We start from the raw sequence: 22,909 nt of genomic DNA, 5'->3' as shown, positions 1-22,909 counted from the left end.
CAAATACTACTACCACATCATTTGCAAAATTCAATGCTCTTCCGTGAGCATGATGATTACCCGCCTTTAAGCTCCAGACCAATACACTAGTGCTGTGTCGGTACATATTTCTATATAGTTTATGATATAGAATCGCAAGATGCCGGCTGTAGTTGACAGTAACTAGTACTTCTCGTTGAAGTAGTCGAAGCACAGCATTGACAAACAAGCAAAGCCAACTGCACTAATATACGAACACCTGCTGGGATAACTCACACTTGAAATACTCCCCAAAAACAGTCTCACCCGACCTGCCTTCTTTGGGCTAAGCTATACGCCACTCTCGTCTCCACATCTCCATGATACGCAGGGTAGACCCGCTTTACAGAATCTGGTAAGTCTAAGAAGATCGTATTATTTAGCGAATTTCGTGAGGCTTGTATTGTATTAGATTACTGATCGCACAATATCATGGTAGTCTCTCCTCTATTGCTTGAATACTCTTGAAGTCGTCGTCTCTCCTAGTTTCACTTTCCTGCTAGTGAAAGTGAGCCGAAATGGGCCAAGAGAACAACCACACAGCGACAGTTCTAGGAACAATCGGAACAGTCTTTTGGTGTGTTCAATTAATACCTCAAATATGGTATAACTGGAGACGTAAGAAGACTGAAGGGTTGCCGGCGGCTATGGGGTTTCTGTGGGCAGGATGTATGTCATTATCAATTTAACCTGGGCTGGCACTTCCACGCTGACTGACGTCTCTACGCAGGTGCCGTTCCGATGGGTATCTATCTTATTTTACAGGCAACTAAGATGGGAGGAAGACTTCTATTGTAGTGAAGAAAATCTCTTGATAGAAAGTCAATCTTTCTTTGCAAATTCAACCCCAGATGTTGGGTTTTTCTTCAACTATCATCTGGGCACAGATATTATATTACGACCGGTGAGTATTCTTGAATGAACAAACTCTGCTATGTCTAGCGGCATCAGGCTGGCACATTAGTAGTAACTATCCCCGATGAAAGCAACAATGATCTGCTGCGGTATGCTTGCTTTGCTAGGAGGGCTCGAGGCACTCCTTATCCTAACTTTGAGGGTATGGATCGCAAAGACATATTTGGGGAATTGATTGACTGAAATACAGGCGTAGATACCATATCAAAAAGGAATCACCTGGCCTGACCTTCTGGTTGGCATTGTCGCGGCAATCATGCTCGAAGCTGGCTTGCTCCCTGTTTATTTCGAGTTCTGGAAGCGAAACGGGAGGGTCGTCGGATTCAGTAATTATCTGCTCACTTCTCATTAACTTATCAATAGACTCATTGGATATCAGATTGGGCTTTTCTGTGCAGAGACATCCTTGGGGGATTATTTTCATTGTTCGCACTTGGTACAACATTTCCTTCTTTACTTGACGTGACAGGACATTGACTTTAATCAGCGGCAGAAGGTTCTTTTGATATCCTTGGTGGAATAATGTACATTATTGTGTAAGTTCTTGTCCTCGGTACTATCTGAAGATGTTTTGACGGCACGTTCAAACAGAGTTGTCCTTGAAATGGACATATATATCAGCCACACAATTTGGCGCTACCGATTCTGAGAGTTTCGAACAGAGGCAAAGCAGACTGGCAAAAGCATAGACGAGCCTCTCAACGGCCCTAGTACAGAGACAACTTCCATAGTCTGAATAGAACTGGCGTTTTCGGGCTCTGGTGGTTCTCAGGCAAAGAGGACGATTGAGAATTGCAGGTTCCGTTTTTGCCATTAAGTGTTACATCTCAGGTTAGCCGTAATTTTTCAAATTTTACTCTTCTCAATGGTAAAATTCGCATTATCATCAATAGTAGATGGGTGTCTGCCGCTTAGTAGTACAAAGTACTTGATAGTTGGTGTACATAGATAGTACTGGCTCGCAGTCTATAATTCTTCTGAGCAACCCCCAAGTTCAGGTCTTGCAAGATAAATCCTCAATTTATTAACCAATACCTTAACTTTTACAATATTTCCCTTTATGATATTTTCCATAATAGACGTGATTGAACAATTTTCATGAGATTTCAGTAAGTACTGATATCCCTCGGTAATTGCGTCATTGACGCCTCGATACCCAGGCATCAATTACTCCCAATGAGGAAAGTAAATCGCCCAGTTTCGCAGCTGGAAACAACTTCAACATTTCAACCCATTTGGCACTGTGAAGCATCTCGGTATCTAATCAGTACTCCGGGATTTCCTATTCATGATAGTTTACTTGAACCGTTCTTGAGACTGTCCCAAGCCAAATCCACTCAACACAGCAGCATCAACCTGCACAACTGATCACAGGCAAGACATCTACAAGAAACAAAAGAAAAAGAAAGAAAAGAAGCTCCAATGTCCAAGACATCCATTCAATTACCAGAGATCTTCAGCCAAATCCCTCGGCATCAGATCCTTTACACCCACCCATCACCCATCCACCCACTTCCAACACTCACCCCACGAAGTCCCCCACAACCCCAAATCTCTATCTTCGCCAAACGAGAAGATCAAGCCGCACCCCTCGCCTGTGCAGGCAACAAATACCGCAAACTCGAATACATAGTTCCAGACGTCCTTTCGAAAACACCATTACACGCCAATCATGAGAAACATACAGACTTTAACCCCCCTCATCGGCCCCGCAACAATCCTAGTCACCGAAGGTGCAATCCAAAGTAACCACACAGTGCAAGTCGCCGCGCTAGCCCGGAAATTAGGCCTTAAGGCCCTAGTTCTTCTTTCTCGCGGGACGGGAGGTGGTCTTGCTGCAAGTCAAGATCCTAATACGTTCGTTCGAACAGGCAATGTGCAAATCAACCGACTTCTCGGCGCAGAGGTACGAATTCTCGAAAAGGGTCACCCACTAGCATCGGACGCTTTTCCAGTGTTAGAAGAGCTACGCGCTGAAGGCGAGGTACCATACTGGATCCCCGGCGGTGCAAGCTTACATCCGCTCGGTGGACTGGGTTATGCGAGGGCAGCGTTCGAAGTTGCAGAGCAAGAGGTTGAGATGGGACTTGGTGGAACTGGACGATTTGATTTTATTTTCGTTGCTTGTGGGAGTGGAAGTACAGTTGGTGGACTAATTGCCGGGTTTCGAATGCTGGAGATAATGCGCGAAAGTGAAGATCGTCGGATTCGTCCTCAAAGGAATATAATCGGTGTACTTAACTCGCCGACTAAACCGCGGTCTTACCATGAAGAGCGGGTGTTATTATTTGCGCAACGGGCTAGTGCGCTTATGGGGATCGATCCGCATCAGAGTGTAAGTATGGATGATGTCAGGCTAGAAGATAGGTTTGTGGGGTCTGGGTATGGAGTTTTGGATGGGGAAACGAAAGGGGCGATGGAACGTATGGCGAGACTGGAAGCTGTCGTGCTTGATCCTGTTTATACAGCTAAAGTTGCTCGAGGGATGCTTCAGTGGGTTGAAGAGGATGAAATCCGACAGTACGCACGATTACATTCCTTGGATGAGGTCAATGTACTCTTCATCCATACTGGAGGACAAGCTGCATTAGGGGCATACACAGATGTGAACTGAAGGAACATAGCAAATATGCAATTTGTCAAATACATAAGTCTAAATCAACACGTCAGAAGAGTGGTCAATATCATACCCCTATTTCCAGTTTCTTCTTCTTAATGATTGGCTGCATTCAACTAGTACTGGTAGTATTACAAGGTGACTGATAACAGCAAAAGTCGAAAAAGCAGACTGCCTCGGTCATCAAAAACATAGCCATTGTGGCGTGGGAAAAATTAAAGCAGCATTAGAAAACAGAACAGAGGAAAAGAAAATAATACGCTGGAAAAGAAACCCCAATGGACGTTCGCCTTGCCCTAGTCATGTAGCAGACCCTTTGTAAACATAATGAGAAACCCACGTAGTGATCGAACAGAGAAAAGAAAATCGGACCAAAGAGAAGACAGCAGATATGAAAAGCCAGTAGGAACTTTCAGCGAAATCAAGAAAGGCAGGTAGGTACCTTATCCTCGAGGCCCCATTACAAAAGCTCCGACGCCGGTTCCATAGTCGGCGTTTCAGCAGGGGGTGGATTGATACCCTTTGCATCCAATTCAGCCGGGGTTGCAGAGGGCATTGATTCGTCATTTGGAGATGGTGCCCGGCTGCTCCCATTGCTAGCATTAAGAGCTTCCAACGCCTCGCTGGTATGAACATTTTCCATTGGCTCCACTTCAGCCTCGTTATCTTCGTTGGTCAAATCAGCAAAGACGTCATCCATATTTTGACGAGGACTACTGCTGGCGAATTGAGGTTCGGGGCCAAATCTTGGCGGACTGAAGAGAGAAGGTTCCATATTCTGTTGAGGGGTTGGAGATCTTGGGAGGAAGGAGGGAGATTGTGATTCTCCCGCAGCGTGGGGAGGGAATGCAGATGAGGTGGGCGCAAAGGCAGGAGTTGAGTCACTAGCAGGCAAAGAGTAGTTGGCAGAGAATGGATATGCCGCGGAGCTAGACTCAGACATTGGCGTCAAAGTTGGCCCAGTACTAGGAGGAGGGTTGTTGCTTGACGTGGCCGGTGCTGGCTGCAATGACGGAGGACGGCTTGTCTGGGCATCAACAGACTTCCGTTTGGCTGCAGCCATGTGCTTGGCACGAAGGTGCTCAGGGAGATCTTCAGGACGGTCGACACCGAACTGAGCCAGAATTTTCTGTTGCTTGGTCGGACGAGGCTTCCGAGTGGATAAAGATTGCTCCAAAATCGGTGGTGGTTCTGGAGCAACTGGTGCCCATTTATGAATCTCCTGACGGAAGAAGTTTGTCTCGTAGGCCAGCAGAACTTCCGCACCTTCAATCTTTCGCAAATAGAAAATCAAAGTGGGCACTTCCTCGGTGGTTGTACACGCAGCATTGGTGAAGCCATGCAAGAAATCCCGAAATGCAGTCGCTTTGCCGACGATGTTATCCAAAACATCTTCCTCGTCTGGCTGGAAAGGGAGAGTAGCAATTTCGGCTTGCCAGTCCTGCAAGTCCTCTAACTTCGGGCGGGCTGCATCGCGAGGAATCTTTTGTCGCCAATCACAGATGGGACAAGTGTATTTATCAAACTCTTTGACTTTGCCCCTAGCAATCTTGAGACATTTACCATGGTACCTGTGAATATTGTTAGTCACATGTCCCCTTGATTTGACAAGTAGACCCAAGCTTACCATTCATGACAAACTTCACATTCAATCATCATTCCAGCTTCGGAGTGTCGACAAATACAAAACACGTCGCGCTTCCGTGACTTCGGACCCCATGGATTGGGATTAGGGTTCTCAAGCAAGCCGTCCGGGGTATTATCTCGTGAAGACGGCTCCACTGGTGGTCGATAGCTGTCCTCAAGATCAAAGCAGTATGAATTACGCTTTTCCACATACTCCATATGGGATCTTAATATGTGCAAAGGGGCATTGGCTTTGCCGAATAACTTCTTCCCTTTCCTCATCCAATCTTCATGACGCTTTTGCTCACGTTCAAGGTCAATTGCACCGATTGGTCGACTGTTTAGCTGCTCCAAGGACTCGGTGAGTTCACGAACGTCTTTGTACTTGGGACGATTCCTCAGATCGGGATCCTTGCTCTTCTCATATAATGTTTGTATCCTTTTCTGAGCCTCCCGCTGCTTGGTCAATGTAGCCTCAACGGCGGCAAGAGTTTCCGGATCAACAGGAAAGCGAGATGCTTGTGTGGAGAGTGCCTCAAGCTGTTGGTAATGTACAGCTTCAACAGAAATCAGCTCTTTGGCCTTGGCTTCCCAAGCTTCGCCAAGTCGACTAAGTGACTTGAAATGGACCAAGTGCTCATTAGCCTCCGAAATACCTAAGGCCACACCGGCGGCGAGTATCTCCTGGCACTCCACAAGGGTAAGGCGTTGTTCCCGCTTGCGAGAAGACTCCTCAGTCCATTTTAGTTGGCGGAGATTCTGCTCCAGATGTGCGACTTCCGGGATTTCCACGTTGAAATTTCGGCCAGTTTCAACAAGTTCCTCAATTTCCTGGGTCGATCGGGTATGCGGGTTCATGAGGGCGACGTTAACGTCCTGGCGGAATCTCTCGATTTCGCGAGTCTTCTCTTCCAGGGCCGCCATCTGTGGACAGTCGAAGGAAAGTTTATCAGCTTCTGCCAGAAGGGCGTAGATGTTCTCCACTCTGCGAACTTCAGGGGCGCGATCGTCCAGCTGCGCGGCCTTGGTACTGGCTCTACGCCACGCCTTTTCGTTTTTTCTCCGGTTTTGCTGCTTCCGGGTAATGTAGTTGTTCGCTTCTTCAACCCATTTATCGCAACGCTGGACGAAGGCCGCAAGATCTTGGAGGCCAGGTAGGTGGTAAGGGATTTTCTCACCTTCACTGAGCAAATTGTGGAGAGCTTTCAGCTGAGGCTTCGGCTCATCCTCCAAGGTCTTGTCGAGCTTCTCCCCCCCACGCCTTAGGGATATTCGCTCGCTCGTGAACCCTTTGAACTGTCGATTTAAGTTCCTCGTCGCTCAAACGGTAGCGTAGATAGTGACCCTGTCCAAATAACTTCTGGTGATACGGGTCACCACAGCAGTCGTAATCATAGATATGTGTAAGACAAACAGTCTTGCCTGATTTCTGACAGCGGAACTGGGTGAGGTAAGTAAAAGCTTTGCAGTATTGGCACTGATAATCGTCTTCTGGGACATCCTCTTCCTCGACAACGAGCTTGAGGGGGCACTGGCTAGTGGTTGTATCAGTCGTTCCCACCGTACAGTTGTGAGCGGTGGTATTCCTGTGGTTGGCTAATAAGTTCGCTCGGTCACTGAGTTCACGGTTAACAGATCTCTCTAGTGCAGGTGCGAGCCATTTGGCCGTGGTGATGGTTGTGTCTCGTGCAGCTGCTGTGAAGAGCAACTCATCGTGAGAAAAGCAAGGATGTCTGCGGAAGGATTGAAGACGGTCGACGCCCGCGGCGCCCCAGGGCTCCCAGTCTGCGGGTGCAAAGTTGACTGCCTCGTTGAAATTGAAGCCATGGTTGAATCCTGCATGGTACGCCTGAGGGAAAGTGAGAACAAATTGGCCTGCCCGTTGGTCTACAGCATAAACGTTCACGCCGGCCTTGCGAAGTTTATCAGGGGGCATTAAAGTAACGAGCTGGAACAAGAGGTCTGGCTGCCCTTCGAACAATTCCGGGACCGCTGCGCGCATAGCGGACTCAAAGGCTTCTGCGTCAGCCCCAGGAATACCATACCATGTTTTAGTCGCACCGAAGTGCTGATAGTTCGCCGAGTATGCGTAGTGGTCCTCATTGTGCCAGCAGAATGTAGAGAAGCACATGCCGACATAGACCCAGGGAACAGTCATGCCCGAGATGTCTGACTTGATGTGACGGAAGAGAGAATCGCCATAGAAGGGAAGCACATTGAGATTCCAAGGGTCAGAAGAGTATGGATCAAGCGGATTACGTTCAATGGTCGGAAATCCACTGCCATGAGTGGTCGAGTGGATGTCTGCACCGTACTCAACCTCGACAGTTTCATGCAAGTCCACGACCAGCTTCCAGAATTCAGCTTCCACGTCATCCTCGGTTTCCCGGCGGTGGGTGTTCAAGACGGGATCGAATGGCATCTTGCCAGCGAAATAGTTCTTCTTGAATTCGTTGGCTTTTTCCTGGAACTGCTTGAGCGAGTAAACGCCGCCATCTTCGAACCCGAATTCGCCCGTGCCAACAAGGCATTTGGGACAATGCCAGTCTTGATCTGAGGATGTGGCTGTAGAAGGGTCCAGGCATCCCGTATGATACCCGAGATCACAACCATCGCAAACAAGGATAGTGGACGGGTTGTCTGACTTTCCACAAGATTCGCATTTCTAGTTCGAGACGTATTTAGTACCGTAAGCTAAAATTGATATCGTGGCAGAGGAGATAAACTTACATCACCGATGCTTTGCAGGCCATCCTTTTTGTTCTTTGGCGGAGCAGGACGCAAGAGAGACATGTGCGATCCAGCAATGGTGGGCATATCTGAGAGAGGGGACTAGAGTCAGAAATAATCTATGTGACATCAGATGAATGACCATACCTTTCTTAAGGCGCTTACTGCGTCGTCCATTGGGATCATCGCCGTTCTCAGCCTGTGAACTACTATCATGGCTGATAGCTCGCTTTATTTGCTGTTCACCTTGTCCGTTCGGTATCGGGGTTGAGTGGGCTGGATGCTCTGCAACGCTCTTAGGAGTTGACACTCCATTCTCTCCCTCGCGCTTGATTGCAGGGGCATTGTTGACAGGGGTGAAGGCCGGAGAGTGATTGACCGCAGTGAACCCACTGGCGGCTGTATTGACTGGAGTAAATCCAGCCGGAGCCGCACGGGGAGGCGGGGGCGTGGGCTCCACAGACGGGGTGGGTTGGTCGGCAGGTTTCTCCATTGGGGTATTCGAGCCTGTCCCTAGACGCATGATAGGTGAAGCTTCTCGGGTCCTGGATGGAGTGCCATTCTCTTCCATGGCGGGTTTCTTGGTCATGGGAGAATTGCGTGGTGACGGGGTGAATGGGCCGCCATGTTCCAATTCAAGCTGCTGTTGCACGCCAGGCTTCGCTCGAGCAAGAAATTCTTCATAGGGCTGTAGATAGCGCTGGTAGGAGTTCTTGAGTGATGTGGAAAGCGAGGACATAATCTTGCCGCTATAGCCAAGGTCACGGCCAATCTCCGCCCACTTTTTGGTTTTACAGACGGATTCAAAGCCACCACGAATTTCCACGGCCTTCTTCAGCTTGTATAGATCCAGCGGGCGCTTGTCTACACTTGGGAGACGACTATAATTCGTGCCGTGCTGCTTGTGAAACATGGCAAGTCCATCGACATAATTCATGTTGGCGCGATTTCCTGGTTAAGAGTCCGGGTTAGACAGGTCCTTCTTGCAAGTGACTATACGGAATTCCTATTAGCTAAACACAGGATCATACCTCCTTCAACTGAGTTCAGTTCTTGTCGACGGGTCTTGAAGTGGAATCGCTAAAACGAGATCATTCTAATTAGTACAAATCTCTTATTTTGAGGGGGGATATGCTGATTGTAATAGGGACAGTGCGAGCTGGCACGCATTGGCAATGCCTCATCGAATCGGGATTTCCGATTTGACGAATCCAGTAGACAGAAAACATAGGAACAAGATGAGGGGAGTATACCTCTGTATCGATCGCAAAAGACGGTTGCCAATTATCAGGCGGGATAACTCTACAAATCCCGTACCGTTTGCCTTCCGGAGCAATCTTCTGGATATAAGCGACAGGATCCTTGAATTCCTCTTCAGTTGGACGAAATGTCGGGGCTTCGGGGATGCCATGAGGGCGGACTCGTTTCGACGGTTCTCGAGGGTTGCTAGGCTGTCCACGTCGCTCGACAGTCGAGAGATCGAGGGGCGCCGACCTGCGAGCGCTCAAGGGAACATTATGCGAATGCGACGGGTGCGTGCTGGAAGACCGGGTGGGCTGGCGGCTTGTAGAAGTTTGGCCAGCCATCGCGTTTGCTCCTGTTGAGGCCGGAGCCACCATTCTCGTAGATATCAAATGTAATCAAGCAAATTTGGTCAAGTTGTCATGCGGCCTGCGCGCGCGTTAAGAATAGTTAAGACAGGTGCTCTTAGTGCGCGACGGGGATCATCGGGAGGATGGGGTAGGTAGGCAAGAGAACAAGGGCGTAGATAGTGGGATTTGGGAGAGGGCGATGAGAATCGATTTGGAGAAAGGTCGAGAAAGTCGATAATTAAACAGGAAGATTGGAACAGATAAGATGGAGAGGGGTGTGGGAGGAAAAAAGGCAATCAACCAAAAAAAGTGAAGAGGGAAAATTAGGGTGGAAGAGCGAAGGAAGGTTGATAGAGGAATGGAAATGGAGATTGCAGGTACACCACAAGTCACTCTGGGCGGCGCAGCCAGTGAGGAAGGGACTTGCGGGTGACTCGGCGGCTGTCGCAAGTTTTGGTTGTACTATGTATGGGTGATACCGGATCGGTATGGTAATTTTGGAAGTTTTCGGGCCCGTGAGTGCGGACATGCGGTAATCATACCGTCACTAAGTGGGTCACGCTGTATGAGCCCTTCTTTTCACCATCTCCCAGTGGGGGAATGGGATTGTGAAGTATTCGTATTACATTGTCCAACGACCTTTATACACCACAATAATGAGGATTTTAAATACAATATTGTACTATTTATACAGTATAAATCCCTACTTGAAAAAAATGGGATTTCAGTAACAAAATTTGGAGGTAAGCCCGAAAATCACTCGAGCGGTCGACCGCAAACGGGGATGCATCATACGGTCTGTGATACATCGTGACTCCGAATCCAGATGGCCCACAGTACCATTGATCCCACAGATATTTCTATTGTCTATGATTGATAACTTAAAATGATTTTATGCACAATAGGAATTGAAGACGTGTATTCTTCGCGAATTTTATTTTAGTAGGTGCTAGTTACTACTACTACGACGTGTAGTACCTATTCCTTAGTATAAATCCGAGAATTGTGCAGCTCTTCCTCTCATTCTATTTTGATTTAGTCACTACTATAACGTGGCCAAAAGCCAATGTGCCCGAAAAGGAATTGGCTGGAACTGAAAAAAAAAAAGTCCGCCGGGAACCGAGCACAATCTGTGTGGACCTGATGAAGTCAAGGGCCCTGATATGTCGACGTCCCGACAAGGTAGATCGGCGAGATCTGCCGACTGCTGGGCCCCGTCAGCAAGCAATGAAAGATGGTCCACCACTCCATACATCGACTTGATATGCTCTTATCCCATTGCAATCTTCATAAAGTATGATCTATCATGTGCATGGACTATTTTTCACTTGTTTGGAAAATAACAATAACAACAATCATAATGACTTATTTTCAATTTTATCTCGCACATTCTTAATAAAAGATTGGCCGAAAGGGCCCTTGTGTGCATCAGAAATCATGTGATTTCATTGTTTACCGCGGTGGGCCCATGCAACACCAAAATGCAAACCATGATAATCACTGGCGATGACCTGATACTGCACATCACGTTGGCAATTATATTGGGAATTATCTGATTTAAGGATACTTCGGTTCTCTATTCCACCACAAAACAGCCATGGAGTTGCAGGAACCTCGTCCGATTCCGGCATATTATTGTTGCTATCTTCTCCGTTCAACCATTCGGCACGCCTCATTATATATCGGCTCAACGCCAAACCCAATCAGACGTCTGTCTCAACATAACGGGGACGCTAAAGGCGGGGCAAAACGAACCGCCCGTGATAAATTACGACCATGGGAGATGGTCCTTGTTGTGGAGGGGTTTATGAGTCGCGTCGGTGCTCTACAATTCGAGTAAGTTTGAGTTTTCCATGAATAGATGGGGATGGCATAAAACGCACTAGTGTACACTCGCTTATGCCGCATAGATGGGCCTGGCAACACCCCGAAAGAACCCGACATATAGAGTCTGATGATGAAGTCTCCCGTTCTAAGGTGATTGTCAATTCTAAGACTGGAAAGACAAAACCGCGTAATTCGCGCTCGCGTAGATCCTTGACGGCTCATCTAGAAGATCTCCACACACTTCTTCGCTCCACTTACTTCTCCAAGTGGCCTCTGCGTATTCGCTTTTTCCGTGCAGATGTCCATCGGGTTTGGAGAATTTGGAACGACCGCGTGGATGTACCTCTACCTGACCAAAAATTGATATTAGATGGGGATTGCCCTGGAAGAGCTACCGAGACTGAGGCAATTGGTGGCATCCACCAACTGACAGTGGATTACTCTAAATTGGAAACATATTTGGAGAAATCAATGTTTCTTCTAGACGATGCCGAAGACTTACAGTGTCACATCTGCAAAATCTCCGCCCTCCCTACCACGGAGCAGATAGTTGTCTGTCCACAAGAGTCATGTCGTGGGGTAAATCATTTATTATGCTTATCTACAAAATTCCTGGAAGCGGAAGATGATCCAGACAACCTGGTACCATCGAAAGGCAGATGTCCGACATGCAATGAAACTGTACCATGGCCATTGATGATGCAAGAACTAAGTGTTCGCAACCGGGCCGAAAAAGAAGCCCAAATAATCCTGCGGAAAAAAGATAGAAGGGACCGCAAGAACAAATCCAAAGATACACGGCAAATTTCTGTTGAGCCTTCCGTTGGAACCCTTCCACGACAGGTAGGGGAGCCTTGTGAACTACACCACGATGACCCACTGCTCGAGGATGACTGGTTTGATGGAGATCTTGACTCAGATTCAGATCACGACTGTCGACGACGGATACCGACCCCTCCCCCACCGTCAGCACTGGAAATTGTCATTGAAGACAGTGAATGGGACGATGCCGAAATCGTGGAATGATATGCGTGACGTGTTCATCATTAGTGTGATATCAATTACTGCCCGAGCTAATTGCCCAGAGGTCCCAATATCCTCAACGGCCCAATCGCATCGAGACGCCCGACACATTCCGAAACCGCCACTTGAATATCCTTGGAGACTTCCTCCAGGGACTTGCCTGCATCGATGATGGCGACATCTTCCTGGCGATCAAATAAGGAGCGGAAGAGTTCACGAACACGAGTCTGCATGGTCTCGTTCTCGTAACGTTCAGCGCCATATCCTCCCCGTTTCGCTGCCTCATCGGCAGATATACTGAGAAATAAGCAAAGATCAGGACGAGGAAGACCAATCTCAGGTTGCCATGCCCACTCAAGGGAAAGGGTGGGGTTGGCTTTCGCGGCCGAGTACACAGCACCGGAGTAGGAATAACGGTCAATGATGATTGTAATTCCATTGGAAATATCTTCTTGGATAGATTTAGCGATTTCCCAGCGATTCGCGGAGAACAATAAATGGATAGAGTGGTCTTCTTGGTTGGTTGAGCCGCGCAAATAGCTATCTATAAGCTTCCCAATGGGGGTTGTTCTGTCTGTGCATGAGTTAGAGTAACAATCCCCTTGCCATTGAGCCTGATAATCAAAGTACCTGGAAATCGAATATATTTCACAGTATGTCCCTGTTCAGACAAATAATCTCCTAGCCTTTCACATTGGCTCGATTTTCCAGCGCGGTCGAGTCCCTCCACGACGATGAGTGCCCCGCGACGCGTCGACTCGTGTCCAGCGTGAGTCGCCATAATTGAATGAACACAAATGAACAAAGAAAGGTGTACAAAACAATATCGACTGGTCAAAGCGATAGGGGTAAATACGAAGAAGAAGCGTGGTGGTGAATCCGAGTAATTGTTCGATTGGAGTGCAAGAAGATAGTCCCAAGACCCGCTGGTTTCTGGGGAATTCTTTTTCTGCCGTTCGATAAGATCGCCTTTTCTCCAACCTTTCCCCAACATGCCTTTGGCCTTACAATAACCCACAATCATGGAACCCTCGCAGTTTCCGTCTGACAATATGAAATTTACTGTCCTTGGCTCCTCGGCTCCAGTCCTGGCTCCTCGAGTTGGTAAATTGGCTGTCGCAGGTCGCAAGGCTCTCTCGACGCCGCACTATGTCCCTCTCACGTCGCGGGGCACAGTGCCACACATTGCGCACGATATGTTGCGCAAAGAGACGGCTCTGAACAGCATGTATATCGGATTAGAAGATTGTATGTACTTGCTGTGTCTGCATTGGGTATCCTAGCAGACAATGCCCCCGAATCTATCTCATACAGTCACGCGACTAATACCTACGAATCAGTCATCACCAAGAAAGCTCCTGCGCCTGTATACAATGTACCAGTCTCCGAGAGTGAATCACCCCTGAGAAAATTCATCTGCGCACCTGATGATATGCTCATGATCCTGGGTCCCCGTCGATTCCCCGCGATCCCATGCCCACCCAATAATACCGATACCTCCATCGCAATCCTGACTTCTGTCGGATTCCGTCAACTACCCGCACACCAATATTTAGATTCCATTCGAAATCTCAAGCCAGATATTGCTGTCGGATTCGCAGATCTAGTCTATGGACAACAGCCAGGCGTGAAGAGACGGGGTAAAATGGTAGACCGCACCCATGCCTACACGCAAGACGCATTGGAACGACTATACGGGAAATCCATCCCAGCGGAACAAAAGTCAAATACGGCATATTTTGCACCGGTACTTCCACTTGATAATGCACAGCAATCTCTTTACCTAGATGATTTGCAAAGCGAGTTCAAGGGTCGAATTTCGGGACTCGCGCTTTACGAATCTGCTTCTTTGTCATATATTCCCGAACCTCTTGGTGATCTACCACGTCTATTGCTCAGTCAACCGGCAAGCCCTCATGATTTGCTTCGTGAAATTTCACTGGGAGGCGATTTGCTTACTCTTCCTTTTGTTGGTGAATGCTCGGACGCGGGTATTGCGCTGGACTTCACTTTCCCAGCCCCATCAAATATCCAAGGATCAGAGCCCAAGGCCCTAGGTATTGATCTGTGGTCATCAGATCATGCCAAAGATGTATCTACTTTGAGTGAGGGTTGCCAATGCTACGCCTGTCGGAATCATCACCGGGCTTACTTCAATCATCTTCTCAATGCGAAGGAGATGGCTGCTTGGGCTCTTTTACAGATTCACAATTATCACGTAATGGATCTTTTCTTCGCGGGTGTGCGAGATAGTATTCAGCGTGGCACATTTGAGGGTGATGTCGAGTCATTCAATCGCATTTATGCGTCCGAATTACCTGAGCGTACAGGTGAAGGTCCTAGGTATGTTTAATATTCTCCGAGCGACAAGGTCCAATCTATTAACATACGAATTAGATTACGCGGCTATCAACTTGCGTCTGGGCCTCATAAGCGCGGACCGCGTGTATACGGCCGTCTTGATGATGTTTCACAGAAATTCGCCGAGTCCCAATCTTCGGTTGCTACGCCAGATACTGATGCGAGTGGACTTGAACATCACGGATTCGCTAAGAAAGTCTGACAAGCTCTGGTTTGAACATATCGGCTTGCTTAAAGGTTATTTGATCCTGTTGAATTGCATTTAATGAGTTGGAGCCATATTCTCTATTGAAAGCCTGTGTATATTCGATCTCTTCGTCAAGAAATGCATTGCATAAGATTTTCACGTTACTAAATTTCATAAACTTCATCCTTCAATCCCAAGCTCAACATTACTGTACAGAGCCCAATACCTTGTCATGCAATTCTTGAATAGGTGTTCCACGACCTCATGTCTCTCAAAGGGGGGGGGGGTATATCGAGCCTATACGAATGTGTGACATCTTTATTCCGAAGTCTCACCCGCCAAAACTCGCCACATCCATTTCACCTCATCCTCTTCTTCCTTCGATCCCGCAGGGACCCCGGCACCAAATTGTTGACCAACCACGCAAACGAGCCAAGCGTCGTTCTTGGTGTTGTCGAGGAAAGTCTCTGTAGGTGATCCGCGGGGGTAGATGCGGCGCCACTCATCCCAGATCCGGAAAGCCTCTTCACCCCAGGCGCGGAAGCTGACCTCTTCAATGATGGTCGGAGTGACAATTTCCTTGCCGCGGAAGACACCCCAAGTGACGGCGTTTACACTTTCGGGGTTCGAGCCAAGATCGTCCAACTCGACGTCCGCGGGTTGACTTGGCAGTGAGGACTCAAAAGCACCCGTGACATTGGTAGCGAACCAACATAACTTGTCGTGACCATGCTTTGCAAATAGTGGCTTCAAAATTTCCATATAGTCCTTGTTAGGGCAGAAGAACTCGACGAATGGCTTTTGGAAGACAAAGCCCTCTCGCTGAGGTCCCCAGCCAAAGATGTGGTGGTCGCTGCGAACACCGTTGACAGCGGGCTGAGAAGCCAATGTCCACCATCCACGACCATCAATGAGTTTAAGAAGCTCTGGTCGAATCAGCTCAGTCTCGGCGTTCAAACCAGCGCCACCCTCTTCAGCACCACCCTCTGACCAGGGTACCATGTGCAGCTCCCCAGAGACGTGTCGACGGAAAAGTGTGTTAATATCTTTGTGATCGACTGGATGACCCCACAGTCGACGCGCAACGGCGGAGGTGACATGGAGAGAAGGACCATAGCCGTCAATCTCACCGAAAGCAGGGGAGCGGGCATCACCCCATCGACCGTTAGGGAAATCATCCCAGGTTGCCTCTCGACCAAGCGCTCCCATGCCCTCCGATATCTGAAGAGTAGTTCCACGACCTGGAGGCATAGCTGGTAAGCCCGCACTATTAGCGAGAGCCTCGTGCACAGAATCCCGGGATGATTCATGTTCGGAGATTTTGTCGACGATGACTCGGTTATGGGGTTGAGAGTTAATGGATGAAGCTCGGCGTCTCGCCAATGAACGGACCTGTGCGCCGAGAGGGGGACCATCAACTTCTTCAAAAGCGGAATCATCAATGTTGGAGAATGGTGGGATCAAGTCACATCGCTCGAGGATGAAGGAGACTGTCTTCTCCAAGTTCAAGGTGTAGAAATGGAAGCCCCGTGGGCCTGGAGATGGAAGCTCTTGAATACCCCCTACAATATTGCTGACGACGTCAACACCAGCTCGCTTGATGGCATCATCGTCATGCTTTAGCTCCTCCATGCGCTTAGCAATAGGGTCTGGGATCTTAACATGACTGAGCTTTGTTACTCGGGTAAGAATCTTGTAACTGTGAATGGGCATCAAGCCGGGAATGATGGGGATAGTCTTGAAAATACCAGACTCATGATTGCGAAGCATGTTCTCATACTTCTGGTAAGCCTCCAGGTCGTATGTGAGTTGGGTCATGATGAAATCCGCGCCAGCCTTAGTCTTCTCAACCAGGTAGGGTAGATCGCGAGCCGGGTCTTGAACATCCTGGAATGAATCGGCCGGGTGACCCTCAGGGTAACCAGCAACACCAACACAGAAGTAGTCACCATGTTGCTTGCGAATGTACCGGACTAGATCGACGGCAAAAGTGAAATCCTTATTGCTATCGTCCTCTCCATGCATATTGTACTCTTCGCTACGCGGCGGGTCTCCTCGCAGGGCTAGGATATTGCGAATGCCCAGAACCTTGGCCTCCTCCAGCGCCATATCCACCAAGGCACGACTCATATTGGTACATGTCAAATGCAGAACAGTCGTCAACTGCAGCTGGCGCTGGCAAACTTCGGCCAATTCAAGGGAACGGGCCGCCGTGCTTCCGCCTGCACCCCAAGTGACTGTAACGAATAACGGACGCAGGGCCTGGGCCATCCGCTCTAGACGTGCGGAAAGGTTTGCAAAACCCTATATGCAGTTCGTTTGATTAGCATTTGTTCTTGGTACCTGGGCTATACAAGCACCGCGGGGGTTACCCCACCATTCGAGTCTTCGGAGGGAAGAACTCCAGTGAGAAGTAATTTGCGTCCGGCGGCAGCGCCGCGATCTTCTCTGTGATTTTCTTCTCCATTGCTAAAGGTGATATGAAAGGCAATGGGAGGGGTGGAAGAAGGAGAGAAGAGAAGTGGGCTAAAGTGGACCGTCATGGACTTTTCTAAAAGGTCACGCCCTCGTCGCATCGGGAAAAAATGATGTAGACGTCTGCCGGGCAGAACGTCCCGCATGGCATTTACTGTTGATGTCTTCCAGTTTTCCGAGGAGTATGTATTTTGATTGATTGATTTTTGGATTATTATTTTGATTTATTACTTCTTATTCCGCGGCTTTCAGGATTATGAATTCAACCAGAAACAAAATCATAAAAGAATAAAAGAACAAAAAAACAAGATTGATCGGGATAGGATTACCTCAGCGCGATACAAAACGCGATCGACGGAGGACTTGCAAAGCACGACATTTCTTCCCTCCGCGGGTTTTGTGCTGGTTTGCACTGCCAAACCGAGACATGCTATCCGCCCTCTATTAAGCCGTTATTCTCCGATCCTCCTTGCTGATAGTTTGTCTCGGACATGGCGACCAGTACTCCCACAAGCTTCCTTCGTACAGTGCGCCTTCGGGTCGCGTATCGCTCTCAGCTGTGTCCACGACGTTATCTTTCTACGCCTCCGTCGCCGCAACCAGGTCGATCAGCTGCCTCTTCTTCGAAAGATGTCCGTTCAAAGTTACGCATGTTCAATGACCGTCTACCTCGATTTCTTCGCAAGTTCACAACACCATTACTAGGGGCTCCGGTGACCCATGTTACGTCCTTTCTCATCCTCCACGAAATCACCGCTATACTACCGCTTTTTGGCCTAGTCGGTGCATTTCATTACGGGAATTGGATGCCAGATCTCAGCTCTAGCTCAGATGAAGGCAATGCTTTTGACGAGGGAACTGCCCGGTTTGGACGTTGGCTAAGAAAGAAGGGTTGGGTAGAGGAGTCGGATGTGAGTGCAGTCAAAGAGCATGAAACTACTGCTGTAGAACATCGTAGTGGCAAAGAACGCGCCGGAGTACGTTTAGTATTGGAATTCGCAACAGCATATGCGATCACTAAGGCGTTATTGCCTCTTCGAATAGCTGCAAGTGTCTGGGCCACGCCGTGGTTTGCGAGATCCATTCTCAGCCCCACGACTCGCATGGTCAGACGATTGTTCGGCAAGAGCTGAGGTCGTATGCGCTACCAGTTGTATAATTAAATGCAAGAAAAGATGTCCATAAATCATGTGAATATTGTTTATTTGATTTTTTGTAGCCATCTAGGCGTGTATCTTCAGCTATCGCAACTTTACACTGCAAGCAACTGAGGGCAGACACCCGTCAGGTTAAGGCTCCATGGGACGAGAAATTTACTCGAAGACCCAGTTGGCCTGGGAGTGCTTCCACTTGAGGAGCTCAGAGGCGGTGAACCAGAGGTTGATTTCCTTCTTGGCGTTCTCGACGGAGTCGGAGCCGTGGCAGACGTTGCGGCCGACGTCCAGGGCGTAGTCGCCACGGATGGTGCCGGGAGCGGAGGCCAGGGGGTTGGTAGCACCCAGGATGGTACGGCCGGTCTTGACGGCGTCCTTGCCCTCCCAGACCATGGCGCAGATGGGGCCGCTCAGCATGTCTGAAGATTCGGTGGTCAGTAGGATGGCCTCGAGCTAGCCAGCGGAAGTTTCGGAGAGATCAGTAAACTCACAGGCGACGAGACCCTTGAAGAAGGGCTTGCCAGCGAGGTCAGCGTAGTGCTTCTCGAGGTGCTCCTGGCTGGGGGAGGTGAGCTTCATGGCAACGAGCTTGAAGCCACGGTTCTCGAAGCGAGAGATGATGGGGCCAATGAGTCCACGCTGTAGATTGTATTAGATTTCACATAGCTCAATTGATGATTGGGCGGTATCTTCCGGCATCGCATATGCTTGCAGGATGCTGTTTCTCATACCTGGACACCATCGGGCTTGATGGCAATGAAGCTGGAAGCAATTGGTTAGCTTGACCGCTAGACAAGGAGGGGTAGAGGGGGGGGGGGGGATCAAGGTAGAGAGACAAGAGGGAGTTGGGTAGAGAAAAAGAAAAGAGACATTGAAAGGAGAGGGCAATGGCTTACGTCTGCTCGTCGGACATGGTGAAAGATTGATGATTGAAGATCTGGAGATCAGCAAGGGATGAGAAGTAGAAGAAGAGGGGAGGAAGAAGATTTATTAATAAATACGTGAGCCTTTTTTTTGCCCGCTGCGGCTTCCGTGGGGCATGATTGGCGGCCTCAGGTTGATAATGCATTAGTGCCTTGTTGCCTGATCACATGTCCCGCACGTTAGTTATCATTGATTGATGCCTTATTGCCTCAGGTGTCTTACCCCAGCTCCAATCTCCACCGTCAGGCCAGCCTGGAGCTTCCCTGTTGATGTTGACAGGTTTACCCGCCGTCTGTTGCAGGCCAACATTATACACCCAAACACAGCATAGAACGAGGGTATTTGATTGCTTTCAATTTTTTCAATATGGCCCGGAGCCGGCCGACGTCCCGTTGGACCTTCCTTTCGTTCGTGGTTCTTATCGTATGCCTTGTTGTACCAGGATGTGAGCTCCCTCCTCCACCACAAGATTTCGCTTCAGTGATTAACCCTAAGGCTACTCGCAGTAACGGTGAAACATGAGAATTTCAAGACATGCCAGCAATCTGGCTTCTGTCAGCGTAATCGAGCCCTCGCCGATCAAGCTTCCGCACAAGGTGCTTCGTGGAGCTCACCCTACGAGCTTGACCCCGCTACAATCCACTTCAAGGATGGCCAATTGAATGGCGTTCTGATCAAAACAACATCAAAAAATGAGAAACTGCGTCTACCGATCATTGTCTCCTTCCTGGAATCTGGTGCCGCCCGTGTCATTGTCGATGAAGAGAGGCGTCTCAAGGGTGATATAGAGGTCCGACACGGCAGCAAGGCAAACAAAAAACGGTACGATGAGGCCGAAAAGTGGGTTATCGTGGGGGGGTCTGGATTCAAGCAAGTCTGCCACATTGAATGCCCAAGCCGAAACTGGTTTCACCAATGTCTTGTATGGACCGGAGGGTAAATTCGAGGCAATCATTCGTCATTCACCATTTGGAATCGAGTTCCAGAGAGATGGGGAGACTCATGTCCAGCTCAACCACCAGGGCCTGTTGAACATGGAGCACTGGAGACCAAAGGTTGAACGCGAGGGAGATGCTCCCGAGGAAGAGAGCACTTGGTGGGAGGAATCCTTTGGTGGCAACACGGACTCAAAGCCTCGTGGCCCCGAAAGTGTTGGTCTTGATATCACCTTCCCGGGTTACAAGCATGTTTTTGGCATTCCCGAGCACGCCGACTCTCTCTCGCTGCGCGAGACTAGGTATTGATCTATTTTCAATTTGATACCAATCTTATGGCTAATTAATTACATATAGGGGAGGGCCAGGTAACCACGAGCAGCCATATCGCCTGTACAACTCTGATGTCTTTGAATATGAACTCGACAGCCCTATGACTTTGTACGGGGCCATACCGCTTATGCAAGCACACCGCAAGGATTCGACTGTCGGTGTCTTCTGGCTCAATGCCGCGGAAACTTGGATCGATATCGTTAAAGAGGCGGAAAACTCGAACCCACTTTCAATGAGTGCCCAATCTAAGACAAACACCAAGACGCATTGGTTCTCCGAGGCCGGCAGAATTGATCTTTTTGTCTTTCTGGGGCCTTCACCGAAAGACATCAGCAAGACCTATGGCCAGCTGACCGGTTACACTCAGCTGCCTCAGCACTTCGCAATTGCTTACCACCAGTGCCGCTGGAACTATGTGACCGACGAAGATGTCAAAGAAGTTGATGCAAAGTTTGATAAATACCAGATTCCATATGATGTCATCTGGCTGGACCTGGAGTATACCGATGACCGCAAGTACTTCACCTGGGAGCCTCTTATGTTCCCCAACCCCAAGGGCATGCAAGAGAAGCTCGACGAATCTGAGCGTAAGCTAGTGGTTTTGATCGATCCTCATATCAAGAACAAGGACGATTATTACGTTTCGCAAGAGCTGAAGAGCAAAGGACTTGCCGTTCGCAATAAGGACGGTGAAATTTACGATGGATGGTGCTGGCCGGGCTCATCTAACTGGGTCGACTGCTTCAATCCGGCTGCATTCCCGTGGTGGAATAGCCTCCACAAGTACGACAAGTTCAAGGGTTCGCTTCCTAACCTTTTCATCTGGAATGACATGAACGAGCCTTCGGTTTTCAATGGACCCGAGACTACTATGCCTAAGGATAATCTGCACTATGGCGAGTGGGAGCATCGTGATATTCACAATGTGAACGGCATCACCCTTGTCAATGCTACCTATCAGGCAATGCTAGAACGTAAGAAGGGCGAAGTTCGTCGACCCTTCATCCTTACTCGCTCTTACTATGCTGGTGCCCAGCGCATGTCAGCCATGTGGACCGGTGATAACCAGGCTACCTGGGAGCACCTCGGTATTTCTCTGCCAATGGTCCTGACCAACGGTATTGCTGGCTTCCCCTTCGCTGGCGCTGATGTTGGAGGTTTCTTCCACAACCCTGACAAAGACCTTCTCACTCGATGGTACCAGGCCGGCATCTGGTATCCTTTCTTCCGGGCTCATGCTCACATTGACACTCGCCGCCGGGAGCCTTATCTGATTAGTGAACCTCACCGCACTATCATCTCTCAGGCAATCCGTCTGAGATACCAGCTTTTGCCTGCTTGGTATACTGCTTTCCACGAGGCGTCCGTCAATGGTACACCTATTGTTCGTCCTCAATACTACGTGTTCCCCGATGATGAAGCGGGTTTCGCCATCGATGACCAGTTGTACCTAGGTGCCACCGGTCTTCTCGCCAAGCCTGTTGTAACTGAAAATACATTCACTACCGACATCTATATCGCCGATGACGAGAAATACTACGATTATTTCGACTTTACCGTTTACCAGGGCGCAGGAAAACGACACACCGTACCAGCTCCCGAAGACAAGATTCCGCTACTGATCCAAGGTGGCCATATTGTGCCCCGCAGAGACCGCCCTCGCCGCAGCAGCGCGCTTATGCGCTGGGACCCCTACACTCTCATCCTCACTCTGAATAGGAAGGGTGAGGCCGAAGGCAGTCTTTATGTGGACGATGGCGAAACTTTCGACAATGAACGTGGCGGTTATATCCACCGTCGTTTCCATTATCGTGACTCGGTTCTGTCTTCCGAGGATGTCAGCACCAAGGGCCCCAAGACTGCTGAGTATCTCAAGACCATGGCCGGTGTCACAGTTGAGCGTGTTGTGGTCATCGACCCACCCAAGGAGTGGAAGGGCAAGGGCACCGTCACTGTCATTGAAGATGGGGCCAAGACAGCTTCGACTGCCACCCTTGAATACTATGAGCAGCAAGGTGGCAAGGCCTCGTATGCTGTGGTCAAGAAGCCAAATGTCGGCATTGGCAGGACGTGGCGGATTGAGTTTTAAGTGATGTATCTCTGTTGAGACCATAGCATATAGTTACGTGTGATTTTAGATTCAAGACATGTTGATAATACAATATAGTCTTTTCATCTGTGTTCTGTATTTT

The 22,909-nt window shown here is 49.0% G+C and overlaps 9 protein-coding genes across 9 annotated transcripts; 5 read left to right on the top strand and 4 right to left on the bottom strand.

The window, feature by feature from the left end:
- Positions 1-2,605: 2,605 nt before the first annotated feature.
- N7469_002775 (1-aminocyclopropane-1-carboxylate deaminase/D-cysteine desulfhydrase) lies at positions 2,606-3,547 on the top strand (the record flags this gene model as incomplete). The annotated part of the gene is made up of 1 exon (XM_056641695.1): positions 2,606-3,547. The coding sequence occupies one exon, from the start codon at positions 2,606-2,608 to the stop codon at positions 3,545-3,547; it is 942 nt and encodes a 313-aa protein (XP_056504189.1).
- Positions 3,548-4,010: 463 nt separating this feature from the next.
- N7469_002774 (uncharacterized protein) lies at positions 4,011-9,525 on the bottom strand (the record flags this gene model as incomplete). Its single annotated transcript, XM_056641694.1, has 7 exons — positions 4,011-5,121; positions 5,178-6,465; positions 6,521-7,841; positions 7,907-7,995; positions 8,054-8,857; positions 8,938-8,986; positions 9,160-9,525. The coding sequence occupies 7 exons, from the start codon at positions 9,523-9,525 to the stop codon at positions 4,011-4,013; spliced, it is 5,028 nt and encodes a 1,675-aa protein (XP_056504188.1).
- A 1,570-nt stretch (positions 9,526-11,095) lies between these two features.
- Positions 11,096-12,351, top strand: N7469_002773 (structure-specific endonuclease subunit SLX1; the record flags this gene model as incomplete). The annotated part of the gene is made up of 2 exons (XM_056641693.1): positions 11,096-11,334; positions 11,409-12,351. 2 exons carry the CDS (start codon positions 11,096-11,098, stop codon positions 12,349-12,351), a joined length of 1,182 nt encoding a protein of 393 aa, XP_056504187.1.
- Positions 12,352-12,398: 47 nt separating this feature from the next.
- Positions 12,399-13,129, bottom strand: N7469_002772 (bifunctional thymidylate/uridylate kinase; the record flags this gene model as incomplete). The annotated part of the gene is made up of 2 exons (XM_056641692.1): positions 12,399-12,922; positions 12,979-13,129. 2 exons carry the CDS (start codon positions 13,127-13,129, stop codon positions 12,399-12,401), a joined length of 675 nt encoding a protein of 224 aa, XP_056504186.1.
- A 241-nt stretch (positions 13,130-13,370) lies between these two features.
- Positions 13,371-14,911, top strand: N7469_002771 (tRNA-ribosyltransferase family protein; the record flags this gene model as incomplete). Its single annotated transcript, XM_056641691.1, has 3 exons — positions 13,371-13,596; positions 13,689-14,691; positions 14,746-14,911. 3 exons carry the CDS (start codon positions 13,371-13,373, stop codon positions 14,909-14,911), a joined length of 1,395 nt encoding a protein of 464 aa, XP_056504185.1.
- A 303-nt stretch (positions 14,912-15,214) lies between these two features.
- On the bottom strand, positions 15,215-17,363 carry N7469_002770 (methylenetetrahydrofolate reductase (NAD(P)H) MET12; the record flags this gene model as incomplete). The annotated part of the gene is made up of 2 exons (XM_056641690.1): positions 15,215-17,200; positions 17,274-17,363. The coding sequence occupies 2 exons, from the start codon at positions 17,361-17,363 to the stop codon at positions 15,215-15,217; spliced, it is 2,076 nt and encodes a 691-aa protein (XP_056504184.1).
- A 499-nt stretch (positions 17,364-17,862) lies between these two features.
- N7469_002769 (uncharacterized protein) lies at positions 17,863-18,504 on the top strand (the record flags this gene model as incomplete). Its single annotated transcript, XM_056641689.1, has 1 exon — positions 17,863-18,504. One exon carries the CDS (start codon positions 17,863-17,865, stop codon positions 18,502-18,504), a length of 642 nt encoding a protein of 213 aa, XP_056504183.1.
- Positions 18,505-18,594: 90 nt separating this feature from the next.
- On the bottom strand, positions 18,595-19,501 carry N7469_002768 (uncharacterized protein). The gene is made up of 4 exons (XM_056641688.1): positions 19,422-19,501; positions 19,257-19,287; positions 19,017-19,164; positions 18,595-18,944 (listed from the first exon to the last, which is right to left on the bottom strand). The coding sequence occupies exons 1-4, from the start codon at positions 19,436-19,438 to the stop codon at positions 18,685-18,687; spliced, it is 456 nt and encodes a 151-aa protein (XP_056504182.1). The 5' UTR covers positions 19,439-19,501; the 3' UTR covers positions 18,595-18,684.
- A 314-nt stretch (positions 19,502-19,815) lies between these two features.
- Positions 19,816-22,806, top strand: N7469_002767 (glucan 1,3-alpha-glucosidase ROT2; the record flags this gene model as incomplete). The annotated part of the gene is given in 4 exon segments (XM_056641687.1): positions 19,816-19,894; positions 19,956-20,271; positions 20,291-20,686; positions 20,742-22,806. The coding sequence occupies 4 exon segments, from the start codon at positions 19,816-19,818 to the stop codon at positions 22,804-22,806; spliced, it is 2,856 nt and encodes a 951-aa protein (XP_056504181.1).
- Between the last annotated feature and the right edge of the window lie 103 nt (positions 22,807-22,909).

This window comes from Penicillium citrinum (assembly GCF_028827155.1).
Source record: "Penicillium citrinum strain IBT 23319 chromosome Unknown utg000002l:1.0-3833315.0:1.0-3834789.0, whole genome shotgun sequence".
Lineage (NCBI taxonomy): Eukaryota > Fungi > Ascomycota > Eurotiomycetes > Eurotiales > Aspergillaceae > Penicillium > Penicillium citrinum.
The sequence above is the reverse complement of the archived record's forward strand: the minus strand, read 5'-3'. Positions and strand labels throughout refer to the sequence as shown.